General features: G+C 63.0%; 1 protein-coding gene across 1 annotated transcript; it reads right to left on the bottom strand.

Annotated features, from left to right (window-relative positions):
- Window positions 1–942, bottom strand: LOC116844970. Its single transcript, XM_032817176.1, has 2 exons — window positions 470–942; window positions 1–253 (listed from the first exon to the last, which is right to left on the bottom strand). Exons 1-2 carry the CDS (start codon window positions 940–942, stop codon window positions 1–3), a joined length of 726 nt encoding a protein of 241 aa, XP_032673067.1.
- Window positions 943–11,872: the final 10,930 nt, after the last annotated feature.

Raw genomic sequence — 11,872 nt, 5'->3', positions numbered from 1 at the left:
TCACGAGGAACATTCCTCGAGGGTGTGCTGCGCCGAGTCCACCTTGTCACCACAGTGGTGGTAGCGGAAGGTGAGCTCCCTACCTATCCTATGCAAGTACTCACCGAAGCATCCGTGTCCGGTGAGTATCTGCGTTGTCCGGAAGGACAACTCCCCGCGGGCCCTGTTTACCCATTCCTTTAGACAGGGCCGGATGGCCTCGGAGACCCGTGTTCCCGACCGGCTCGTCGCCCCCTCCAAGTGGATGCTCCACCTAAGGAGGAGGCGTTGACGGGCCTGGTCCTTAGCTAATCTAATGACCCTGGCCAGATGTTTGGGGTCTCCCCCAGCACGGAGCCCCTTGACACGCCGATAGTTTTCGGCATGCATTTGAGCAAGGAGCTCCAGCGGGGGCAGACCGGCCAGGGCCGTGGCGGCCATATGCGACGTCGTCCGATAGGCCCGATAGGCGAGGCAAATGGCGACCCACCGGTGAATGCGGTGCGCCAGGGAAATTAATCTCTGGTTGGTCGCCATCGCGCTCGCCCAGACCGGGGCCCCGTAAAGAGCCATGCTGTGGACGACGCCAATATACAGCCGCCGTGCCCTCCTCTTAGGGCTGCCGAGGTTGGGCAGGAAGCCACCCAACACATTGGCCACCCTGCCCAACTTGGGGGTCAGAAGCTCGAAATGTTTCTGGAACCCCCATTTGCCATCCAGGACAAGCCCCAGGTATTTTAACGTGGGACCCGCCATCACGAAGACGTTGTCGATCCGGATCCGGGCCCTCGACAGCTCTCCCCTTGCACGATTATTCATAAACAGCATTTCCGTTTTGAGGGGAGCCACCGTGAGGCCTATCGCTTTCAGGGAGCTGACCACCTGGTCCACCGCCAAACGGCCCAACTTCAATTCCGCCAGCCCCTGCCTCCGGCCAACACCAGAGTGTCGTCTGCATAGCATACAATGGTGCAGCCGGGGAGGAGGACAAGACGGAGGACTTGGTCATACGCGATGTTCTACAATAGGGGTGCCAGGACGGACCCCTGAGGAACACCGCGGTATACTGCCCTTCCGCACTGGAGTTCCGCTTTATTGCGGAACTCCAGTCTTCTGTCCCGGAAGTAGTCCCTTATCACTGAGACCAGGTGGGGAGCGACCAGGAAGTGGGCCAAGCCCGCCTCCACCTGGTCCCAGGAGAGGGAGTTGAAAGCGTTGGCGACGTCCAGGGACACCGCCAACACAACTCCTCCCCCCTCCTCACAACGGCCACCGAGAGGAACCGGACGCGCAGGATCGCGTCCACGGTCGATCGTCCCTCCCGGAAGCCGTATTGCTCCTTGCTGAGCTTTTTTTTTTATTTTTTGTAAGCCAGGGGAAATGCTTTACGCATACCCACGGTCTCCGGGGGGAAACCGCGGGTTATGTGGGGCTCCTCCCCCGCCGAGAAACTCGACGGGGGCCCTACCCACTAAAACTCCTGGCGGGTCCGTCCTCAGCAGTCGTCAGGGGGTCCGCGGGGACCACTTGCGTATTACTTCCGCGGATCCCCCTCCGCAGTCCTGAGGACCTCTCCCGGACCGGGCGTAATAAATCACCCTCGGTCGCGCTCCTCCTGAGCAGCGGCGCGGTGCGACCCAACACCGCGCCGCTTCCCTCCCGGCCCGCTATGATTGGAGAGTGCGCCCCCGCACACCCCCCAAGCGACCCGTAGGGGAGAGGGGGGACCGGTGGAGGCGGAGTCCCGCCCGGCACCGACCCCCCTCGACGCCGGCCTGATGTTCGGCCGGCGCCGTGGCCCCGGTCTAGATGGTCAGACCGGGGCCCTCTCCGCCGGCCGGATCCCGGGGAACTCCCCGGGGTCCGCCGGCACGCCTCCCGTAGGGGGGCAACCCGAGCCGGCCGCGTTCGGCGGTCGATCCCTGCGATGCCCCGACGGTCTTTCGCCCGCCGGAGCACCACCCCCCATTGGGCACTCGGGACCACCCACCCGGCGGCCCGAGTCCCTGCCATCCTCGGAGCACACCGCGCAGGCCGCGCTCCCTGCGCAGTCCCGCGCGATGTGCCCCGCCCGGCCACACCGGTAACAGAGCCCACTCCGGTTGATTGACGCGGAGCAGGCCGCCCGGATGTGGCCGAGCCTCCAACACTTGTGGCACTGGAGCGGGCGAGCTGCGAGCATTTCCACCCGCGCACTCGCCCACCCCAGCGCCACCCTTCCCTCCCTGGCCACCATCACGGCAGACTCAAGGGGGAGGCGGGCCCAAGCTGTCCCGACCCCCCCCCAGCCGCGCCGGATGGGGCCCACTCGGATCTTTTTTGGCCCGCAATTACCGCGGGCCACGAGAGCACCCGTAATCTCCTCGGGGAGGACCGACTCGTCAATACCGACGAGCCGGACCTCCCCATACCTCCTGGGCCTAGTCACCGAGGCCCCGGGGAGCGCCGCCCTGACCTTATCGGCCAGGTCGTCGGCTCCCCGGTCCCTGCCTTCTCTGCCTGGGCCCGCCAGCCCCAGGAGGAGGCCGCCGTTCGCGGCTCTCCTCACAAAGGCCGGACGGACCCCCATTCCCTGGAGGGGGACCTCCCGCACCCTGCGGATGGCCTCCGCGTACGAGAGACCCCCCTCCACGCGCACCGCCACCACCGCCGTCGCCGGCGGCACCGGCGGCACCCGGGGCACCTCCAGGCGCCCCGAGCCCGGCGTCCCCCTTTCTCCCCATTTTGGGCCCCTGCCTCTCCTTCCGCCCGCCCCACCCGCCGCGACCCAGCCACGACCCCGCGAGGGGACTGCGACGGGCCCGGCGGGCACGGAGGGCCCCTCCCCAGTCGGCGGCCACCGCCGGCCGACGCCTCTACGCGGCGTCCCGCATCGGGGACGTCGCCCTGTCCCTCAGATCGGGCCGCGCCTCCGGAAACGGAGACACGGCCCGATCCACCATGCTCTTACTCTGTGCGGCCAACTCCGCCATCGAGTTCGCCGCCTCCTCCCTTTCCCTGATCAACTGCTTCCTTTCCTTATCCCAATCTTCCGACACATGCCACCAGCTTTTTTTCCTTGCTTTCCCAGTTTATTCTTTCGATAGCCCACTTCTTCCTCTCCAGCTCCCATTTCCCTTCTTTGATTTCCCATTCAATCCTTTCCATATCCCATTTCTTTCCTTTGCTTTCCCATTCCTTCAGTTCCTCTCTCCTCCTCGTTTCTGTGTCCTCTCTTTCTTTCCCTCTGTCTTCCCACCACTTTTCCCATTCCTTGATTTTCCCTTCCAGGGCCTCTGTCCTCAATTTAAATGCTTTCCCGATTTCCTCACAGTACCTCCTCAGTTCGTTGCTGTGCCCATTGATGTTCGCCTTTTCTGCTTTACTCATCCTCTTGCTTCTACTGGTGGCTTCCTCAATGAGGTTGAAACTTTCTACGGCAAAGCCAATCCGGGCGAGGACAAATTCCCGGTTCCTTTTTTTGTCCATCGGGTCCGGCCAGCCCTTGTTTCCTTGCCCCGGGCGCGGGTGGGGTCCGGCCCGCCTTCGTTAGGAGGGCCGCGAATGGCGGCCTCCTGTTTTGGCTGGCCGGGCCCGGGAAAGAGGGGGAGACGGACGCCCTGGCCGCCAAGCTCAGGGCGTCGCTCCCGGGGGCCGTGATCACACGGCCCGTAAGGATTGGGGAGGTCCGACTCGTCGGTTTTGACGAGTCGGTCCTCCCAGAGGAAATAGTGAAGGTCCTCGCTACGCGGGGAGGATGTGGGCCGGGCGAAGTGCGCCTCGGCCCCATCCGATGGGGTTGGCGGGGCGAGGGGGCAGTCTGGGCTAGACTCCCCCTCGCCGCGGCCGCCGCTGTGGCGGCAGAAGGGAGGGTGGCGCTGGGGTGGGCGGGTGCGCGGGTAGTGATGCTCGCTCCCCGCCCTCTCCAGTGCCACCGGTGTTGGCGGCTCGGCCACATCCGGGCGGCCTGCTCCGCGTCAATCGACCGGAGTGGGCTCTGTTACCGGTGTGGCTGGACGGGGCACATCGCGCGGGACTGCGCAGCGAGCGCGGCCTGCGCGGTGTGCTCGGAGGATGGAAGCGCCTCGGGCCACCGTGTGGGTGGTCCCGAGTGCCCAATGGGGGGCGGTGCTCCGGCGGGCGATAGGCCGCCGGGGCATCGCAGGGGTCGGCCGCCTGACGCGGCCGGCTCGGCCCGCCCCCCCAACGGGAGGCGTGCCGGCGGGTCCCGGGGAGTTGCCCCGGGACCCTGCCGGCGGAGAGGACCCCGGTCTGACCATCTAGACCGGGGCCACGGCGCCGGCCGAACATCAGGCCGGCGTCGAGGGGGGTCGGTGCCTGGCGGAATTTCTGCCTCCACCGGTCCCTCCTCTCCCCTACGGGTCGCTTGGGGGGTGTGCGGGGGCACACCCTCCAATCAAAGCGGCCCGGGAGGGAGCCGGCGCGGTGTTGGGTCGCACCGCGCCGCTGCTCAGGAGGAGCGTGACCGGGGTGATTTATTACTCCCGGTCCGGGAGAGGTCCTCAGGACCGCGGAGGGGGGTTCGCGGATGTTATACGCAAGTGGTTCCCGCGGGCCCCCTGATGACCGCTGAGGACGGACCCGCCAGGGGTTTTAGTGGGTAGGGCCCCCCCGAGCATCCTCGGGGGGAGGAGCCCCACATAACCCGCGGTCTCCCCCCCGGAGATCGTGGGTATGCGTAACGCATTTCCCCTGGCTCAAAAAAAAAAAAAAAAAGCCCTTGTTTCCTTCCTCTTCTGCCTCCGCTTCCAAGTCTTCCTCTTCGCTTTCTTCCTCTTCACAATCCGCCTCCATTCCCTCATCTCTCGCCCGGCTGAGAATGCTTCTCAGCGCAGTCTCGACTCTCCTTGCGATCTCCTCATTTTCATCAACCCCCTCATCCTTGTCCGCATCCTCTCCCTCCTTGTCCAGCTTCCTTCTCTTTCCCCCTCCCTCCATTTTGTCCTTTCCCTTTCTATCAGTCTCCCCCCTCCCCTCGGCGGTTGCAATACCCGCCGGCGCGCCCGGTGTTGACGCGCCGGTTTCTTGTGGCCCATAGTCCGTTGACGACACGGGGGTGCCTGGGACCACAGCCCCCCCGCGCCGGCCCGACGTACCCGACCCGCCGGAAGTCGTTCCTTTTTTTTGCTGTTCCATCATGTATTTATGGGGGGCTTGACGGCGGCGGTGGAGACGCGGCCGGAGCGGCGGACACGACGGGCCCCGATCCCACCGCCAACAACCCGGAGGTCCGCACACGCAGCGGGGACGTCGCCCGATCCCGTACATCGGGCCTCACCTCCGGGAAGGGGGACACCGCACGGTCAGCCAACTCTCTCCTTTCACTCCTCCCATTCTGAATCCCGCTCTCAACCTCCATCCTTCAATATGCCTTTTCCCTCTCTCATTCACTCCTCTCCATGTTCCACTCTTGCTCTTTCCTTGCCCATTCCTCCTTCAGCACTTCTTCCCGCTTCTTACCCCTCCTCCTACTCTCTTCCAGCATTTGGTCTCTTTCCTGTACACATCTTTCAAGATACTCTGTCCTTTTGTGGAAGGCATTAACCATTTCTTCAAAATACGAGATCATGTTACCCGTATTTTCGGTGATATATTCCTTCTTTCTTTTGCTCATCCTCTTACTTCTGTTTGTAGCATCCCCAATAAATTCTACGTGTTCCCTTGACCACTCAAGACGCTCGAGAACAATACTCCTGTATTTGTCTCTATTCTGAGGGTCTGGCCATATCGCTATTTCTTCCTCCTCCGTCCCCTTCACGATCTCTTCCTTGTCCTTCTCCATTTTCCTTTTCTTGTGTCCTCGCACCTCGTGCTTCCTATTCTTTCCCCCTGCATCCCCCCTCCCCTCGGCGGTAGCCCGGGAGACCGACGCGCCGGCCCATCGTCCGTTGATGACAAGGGGGGTCTGGGACCATAGCCCCCCCATGCCGGCGAGACACATCTGACCTGCCGCAAGTCGTATCTTTTATTTTTTCCATCATATATCCTAATGCGGGGCATAACGACGGCCCCCCCAACCCGGGCGGCTTTTCGGGCCGCCCCCTAGGGCGGTTTGGTCCAACGGGACCTCAGGAGCCCGCCCTGCCCCCGCTGTGGATCCCCGATGAAGAATTCACCGAGGATCCTGCTACTCCCGGGCGCAGCTGCCAACCGGGAGGCCGGTTGCCGTACTGGCATTAGGAACCCGACTGTCCCCGCGCTGAGGTCGGTTTACCCGCACCGGCCGCCCTAAGGGCCGCCCGGGCGCGCTCGCCTCCCTCTAATACTCTCGGGCGCCGCTGCCCACCCGAAAGACCGGTATTATACTGGCATAAGGGATCCGGTACGCTCTTCTGCTGTAGGCGCTGTTGGGCTCCCCTACCTTTCTGAAGCGAGAAGGAGGGGAGCCCTCCGGCTCCTGATACTTATGGGCGCAGCAACCCACCCATGAGGGCCTTTTAGTCGCCTTTTACGACACGCAGGCCATACGTTGGGGGTATTCTTTACGTCCGCCACCCACGCGGACATCCTTGCTGAGCTTGAGACTACACCGGGACAGGTGTCGGACGAGGCGGGCGTGTATTATTCGTTCGAATAATTTACCCGCCTCGTCCAACAGGCATATAGGCCTGTATGCGGAAGGGCTATCCTCCGCCTTACTCCCCTTTTTAAAGAGGACCAAATTGGTCCTCTTCCAGGGGCTGGGGAACACCCCGGTCCTCAAACAGGAGGTGAAGAGCCGCATTATGCGGCTCTTCACCTCCGCCACCCTCAACGCCAAGGCCCAAATTGTGCCTGGGATACCGTCAGGACCTGGCGTCCTCTTTTTGGCGCCAAGTTTCCTGACGGCCATGTCCATCTCCACCATTGAGACTCCGACCTCTTCCTCCTTCCTGTCTGGAGGGGGGCCCTCGTAGGGGGGAATACATGTTTCCCCCCGTGGGAATAGAGCCCCCACAACCCTGTCAAGGAAGTCGGGGTCCAGGAACGCTGTCGGTGGGGGCGCCCAATGGCGCAAGCGCCTCATCACGATGTAATAAGGGCGCCCCCATGGGTCCCCGTCAATGGTGGAAAGCAGGTCATCCCAGGCACGGGCCTTGGCCGCAACGATGGCCGCCTTGAGGGCATCCCGCTTTTCACGGTGAGCCCTCTCGGCGGCCACCCTGCCCTCTCTTTCTCTCCCCCACCGGTCCACAATCCTTCTGGCGTGGCCGGCGGAGTGCCGAAGTTCGGCAATCTCCGCCGACCACCAGTGCACGGACCGGCGGGGGTGTGGCCGGGATCGGGGCATGGCGGTATCACACGCCGCCGTCATCATGTCCCGAATCCCGGCCACCTTGTCTTCAATGGAGGGCCGGGTCTACGGTGTGGGACGCGGTTCTCCCCCATGTGGCCGCCATTAATACGACCGCCAGCTTGTTGCGGTCAAGCTTTGCGAGGGCCCATCTGCGCGGTCGGGCACCCCCTTGGCAGCGCCTCTGGAGCACCTCTTCAGGAGTGGCGACCAGCCGGACTACAATATATCTGCGGTCCGTGAGGTTTTCCCCGCCGGTCACCACCCGCCAGTCCTGTATCAGTCGGGCCGCTTGGGGAGACGCTAGGGTGACGCCGATCACCGATCTCCCCCGCGGCCCGACAAAGGCGCTTCTTCGGCCTCTGCTGATGATACAGAGGCTGAAAGATGCGACCAATCCCTCCACGACCCCGCCCCGGCGGCACCTGGCCGAGGACCCCCATAACGCCAACTTGACGTTGAGATCCCCGACCACTAGGTCCAGCCTTTGGGGGCGCCTCGACATGAGGTCCTCCAGCCGGTCCAAAAGGTGCTCAAACTGGGCGAGGCCTCACGAGAGTGGGGCGTAGACCCCGACCACCTCCAGGGCCCCCCACTCGACCGCGACAAATCCCTCCCCCTTCTCAATGAACGAGAAAGGGGAAGATGTTTCTCCTCCAATCCAGTGGATCGCCACCGAGCTTCCACGCCGCCCCTCAACGTCACCCACTATACTGGGGTGACTCCCGGGGACGGCGTAGGGCTCGGCGGCGATCCCAAGCCCGCAACCGTGCTCGCGGAAGACCTGTTCGAAAGAGTCCTGAGCTCTGCGAGCGCGATTCAGATTCGCCTGGAGAAGGCGTGTCGCCATTACGGCTTACCGCTTTCCTCCAGGCCCTCCTTCTTTTTCTTGTTGCGGCGCTCGGCCGAGGAGTCTTTAGAATGGACTTCCCCAGCACGAGCACCGCTCTTTCTCTTCACCCCGGTCCTCACCGAGGGAGGCCTTTGCTACAATGGGGCAGGGTCCTCGGGAGGAACCGGGGTTTTAGAGCCCCCGTCTACCTGAGCGGTGACGGGAGCTCTCTCCTTAACTGTGGGGGGTTCAGAGGGGGGAGATTTTTCAGACGCTTTGTGTTTCCGCCTCCCACTTTTACCCCCGCTGGCCCGCCTGGCCATTTGGCAGGCGGGATCTCCAACCCTATGGCCACAGGACCGACGGCGTCGCGGCACACCGGGCATGTCGCCGGTGCGTCGCACGCCGCGGCCCTGTGGCCAGCCGAACCACAGTGGTAACAAAGACCACTGCGGTCGGCGCTGCTTCTGCAAGTGGCCCTAACGTGCGCCCACTTCAAGCATTTATAGCATTGGAGGGGGCGCTTCGTCAGGGCCTCCACCCGGACGGAGGACCACCCTACTTTAAGGCGCCTCCGGCCATAACCTTGCGGGCGGCCGCAAGGGGACACTGGAGCCACAGCGTCCCCATGCGGTCCGCCCCGGGGCGGATTGCCCCCGCCCTTACCTCACCGGACCCGCAGTCCCCGGCGACCGCCACCGCAAAGACCACTTCCTCCACGGTGGCCGCATCGTCGAGTTCGCGGACCCTTATGTCGGCCCTCTTCGAGAGACGCGCTATCCGCACGTCCCCGGTATCGGCGAAGAGGGCCGACATCCTATTGGCGAGGGCATCCGCGACTCGGGACCGGGGATCTCAAGCAGAAGGGCACCAGTAGCCGCCCTCTTGATTCTAACCTCCCCGATCTTGAGCTCGCCCAAATTGATACTCTCCCTCGCCCGCCGCATCACGTCAGCATATGTGCCCGCTGGGCGGCTGACTGTGATTGCGGCGGCGCGAGGGACCTTAGGGAGGCCCGCCTGTCCTCCTCGGGCATTTTGAGGGGGGCGATTGGCTTTCCCGGACCCGCTCTTTCCCGCCCCGGCTTGTTGTCGAGGCTTCGAAGCCGCCGGTCCAGGGGCCTCTTTAACGCCCCCCTCCTCCTTCTTCTTCTTCTTCTTCCACCCAGTCGCAGTCCTCCAATCTTCGGCGACTGGGATAGGAGCAGACCCCCCTCGGATCGCGCTGCAGTCCGGTCTAAGGCAGGGGGCCCGCCACCTTGACGGGCCTTTTGGGTGGCACCCTTTACTGTGCCACCTTGCCCACCTTTTTTTCTTCTTCCTCTTCTTTTTGCCCCCTCCATTTCCATTAGGCATAGGGAGAGGAGGGGAAGAAGGAGGAGTTGATCGGCGATCTTCCCGGTCCCCCATTATCCCCCGCGAGCACCCCGTCACTTCGGCATAAGTGTCCTTAGGAGGAAGAGGGGCGAACCCCATCTCCCGCAGTACTCGGGGCACCAGTGACACCACCAGGGCCGCCACCCGCTCCTCCCACCACTCCCCGTGGCCAGCGTCCCAACCACCGGGGATGGGCTCATTCGTCCGGTTCGCCGAGGGGCGGTCACGTCGCTCGCCCGACGCCACGGGCTCACCGCCTCCGCCCGCTCGCCTACGCGGCAGCGGCAGTGGTCGCGAGGTCCCAACACCCGCCGCCGGCATAGCAGCGGAGGTCTCCTTCTTTAGAGAAGGGGGAGGGCAAATGCTCCGGTCGCGGGGGTTTTGTGCCCCCCGGGCCCTTAGAGGGAGAACGTTCACCGGGGGCAGCGTGCCCCCCGCCACATCCATCTGCACTTCCGCCCGACACCTCTCCCCCATCTCCCTTTGATCGTCAGTGAGCGGGAGTGAAAGCGGGAGGGAGAGAGGGAGAGTCTGCCCGTCTTCCCCGCTCCCGCAGTCCATCCTCTCCGCAGAGGTGCCGGACGATGTACCCGCCAATATACCCTCGCGCAGGCACTCATTTTGCCGCCTCAGCAGAACCTACTCATCCTTAAGCAGTCCTACTTCGGCGGCCAGTTGCGCCTATTTCTTACGGGCCTCTTCCAGTCCCTCCGGGCCACAAATATTTGAGGCCCTCTGGGACAAGGTGAGGCTGCACGCCGTAATTTTGGTGGTGGCGCCCCATAATACCCCCCTCATCGGTCCTTTGAGGTTCTTAGACCGCTCAAGAACCTTAATCTCTTCCACAGCCTGCAGAGCCATGGTCGCAATTTCGCCCGACTGCCTGCCCTCGAGGGCAGAGAGGAGCTCACGCTCCTCCTCCTCCGCCTTGAGGGCACGAGGGCCACACGGTTTTACCGAGGGGTCTACGGCCTCCTCGGCCTCCTTAATGGCGTCGTCTTCCTCCCACTCACGCCTGCGCTAAGCAATGGCGGCCGCCGTGTAATCGCCCTCTTGGCAGTACACAGCTGGCCGCCCGCGCCCATTCTTTTTGCAGTACCGGCGCGACGGAGACGACGGCAACGATCGAGATAATCGATCGCCGCCAACGCCGCCCACACCCCGGCCTACCGCCGATATTCCGGCCGCGTCGCGGTCTCCCGCCGGGGAGGGAGGAGGAAGAAATTCTTCTCCCTCCCCCCGATCCTGGTTGCTGCCGCGCGACATTGAGCGCGTTCGGCGCCCCTTGGAGCCGAGCGGGCCTGAATTATTCGGGCCTACGCTCACCCCCTCCGAGTCCGCCTGCTCGGCGCAAAGGCTGCCAGTGGTCGGCTCGCCTTCTCCTTCCCTCCCTACCTCCTCTGAGGCCGCGGGCATCCGCCCATCCTCAACCGGGGCCACAGTAGATGTGACACCCGAGATAACCGATGACGTGGCTGTCTCGTCCTCCCTAACTACTATAATGGTGATGTCAGCCATTCGTAGTTGATCCCACCAACCCTGACGGCTCGGCTCTCCGGCGTATTTCCCTCCCCCCTTCCCCAAAGAGGAGAGGAGGATGCCCGGCGTACTCGCTGGGAGAGAGCCTATGCCACTGGTCCCTGGGAATTCCGCACAGGGACACTGAACTTCAGCCCCCTACTCACGCCCCAATCCACAAGGGACTAGACCGCTTTCAGAGGTCCAGCACCTCCGACCATGCGGGCACCGTCAGGGCCGCCGTCACGCGGGGGGCCCCACGAACGGACAACGGCAAAAGGAAGTTGCGATCCACCCATGCCGCGTACCGCCGTGGGCGCCAGCTGATGCTCCGCCCAGGAGCACGACTTTAAAATGTCGCAATCGCCGCCCCCCAGGCTCTCCGCTGTAAGGGCCCACCCGACCGACCGCCCAATGGGCAAATTGGCCGCGCCGACCCCTAATACTCTCTCGGCGCAGCGGCCACCCGAGAGAGAGAAGACCGGTTGGCATTTGGGACCCGGCCGCCCCCGCTGTGGGGATTAGCTCACCGGCACCGGCCGCCCAAATTGGACGAACCGGGCCCGCTCACTTCTCTCCTAGTACTCTCGTGCGCAGCTGTCCACACGAGAGAAGATCGTCGGCAAGAACTGCCGACGCCAATCCCAGGGTGTCCGACCCAGATCTCGAAATATTAAGACTATTAATTAGTTAGCTATAATTAATTAGCTTAAAAAAAAAAAACAAAAAATTTTTTACATAAATATATAAAAATCTTTTTGTGCTTTTTTTAAGCCAATTAATTTGTCTCATTATTCTGTGCAAAAAAGCATTAAGACAAGATAACCGAAAGAAGAATATTTTACGAGATATTTTGTATTCTATGTCAAAGTGCTGGAAATTTCAAGTGTTATT

The sequence above is a fragment of the Odontomachus brunneus genome, unplaced genomic scaffold (genome assembly GCF_010583005.1).
Source record: "Odontomachus brunneus isolate Ranch 3 - 2012 unplaced genomic scaffold, Obru_v1 Obru_scaffold_048, whole genome shotgun sequence".
NCBI lineage: Eukaryota > Metazoa > Arthropoda > Insecta > Hymenoptera > Formicidae > Odontomachus > Odontomachus brunneus.
Note: the sequence above shows the minus strand (reverse complement) of the source record. Positions and strands in the feature narration are given on the sequence as shown.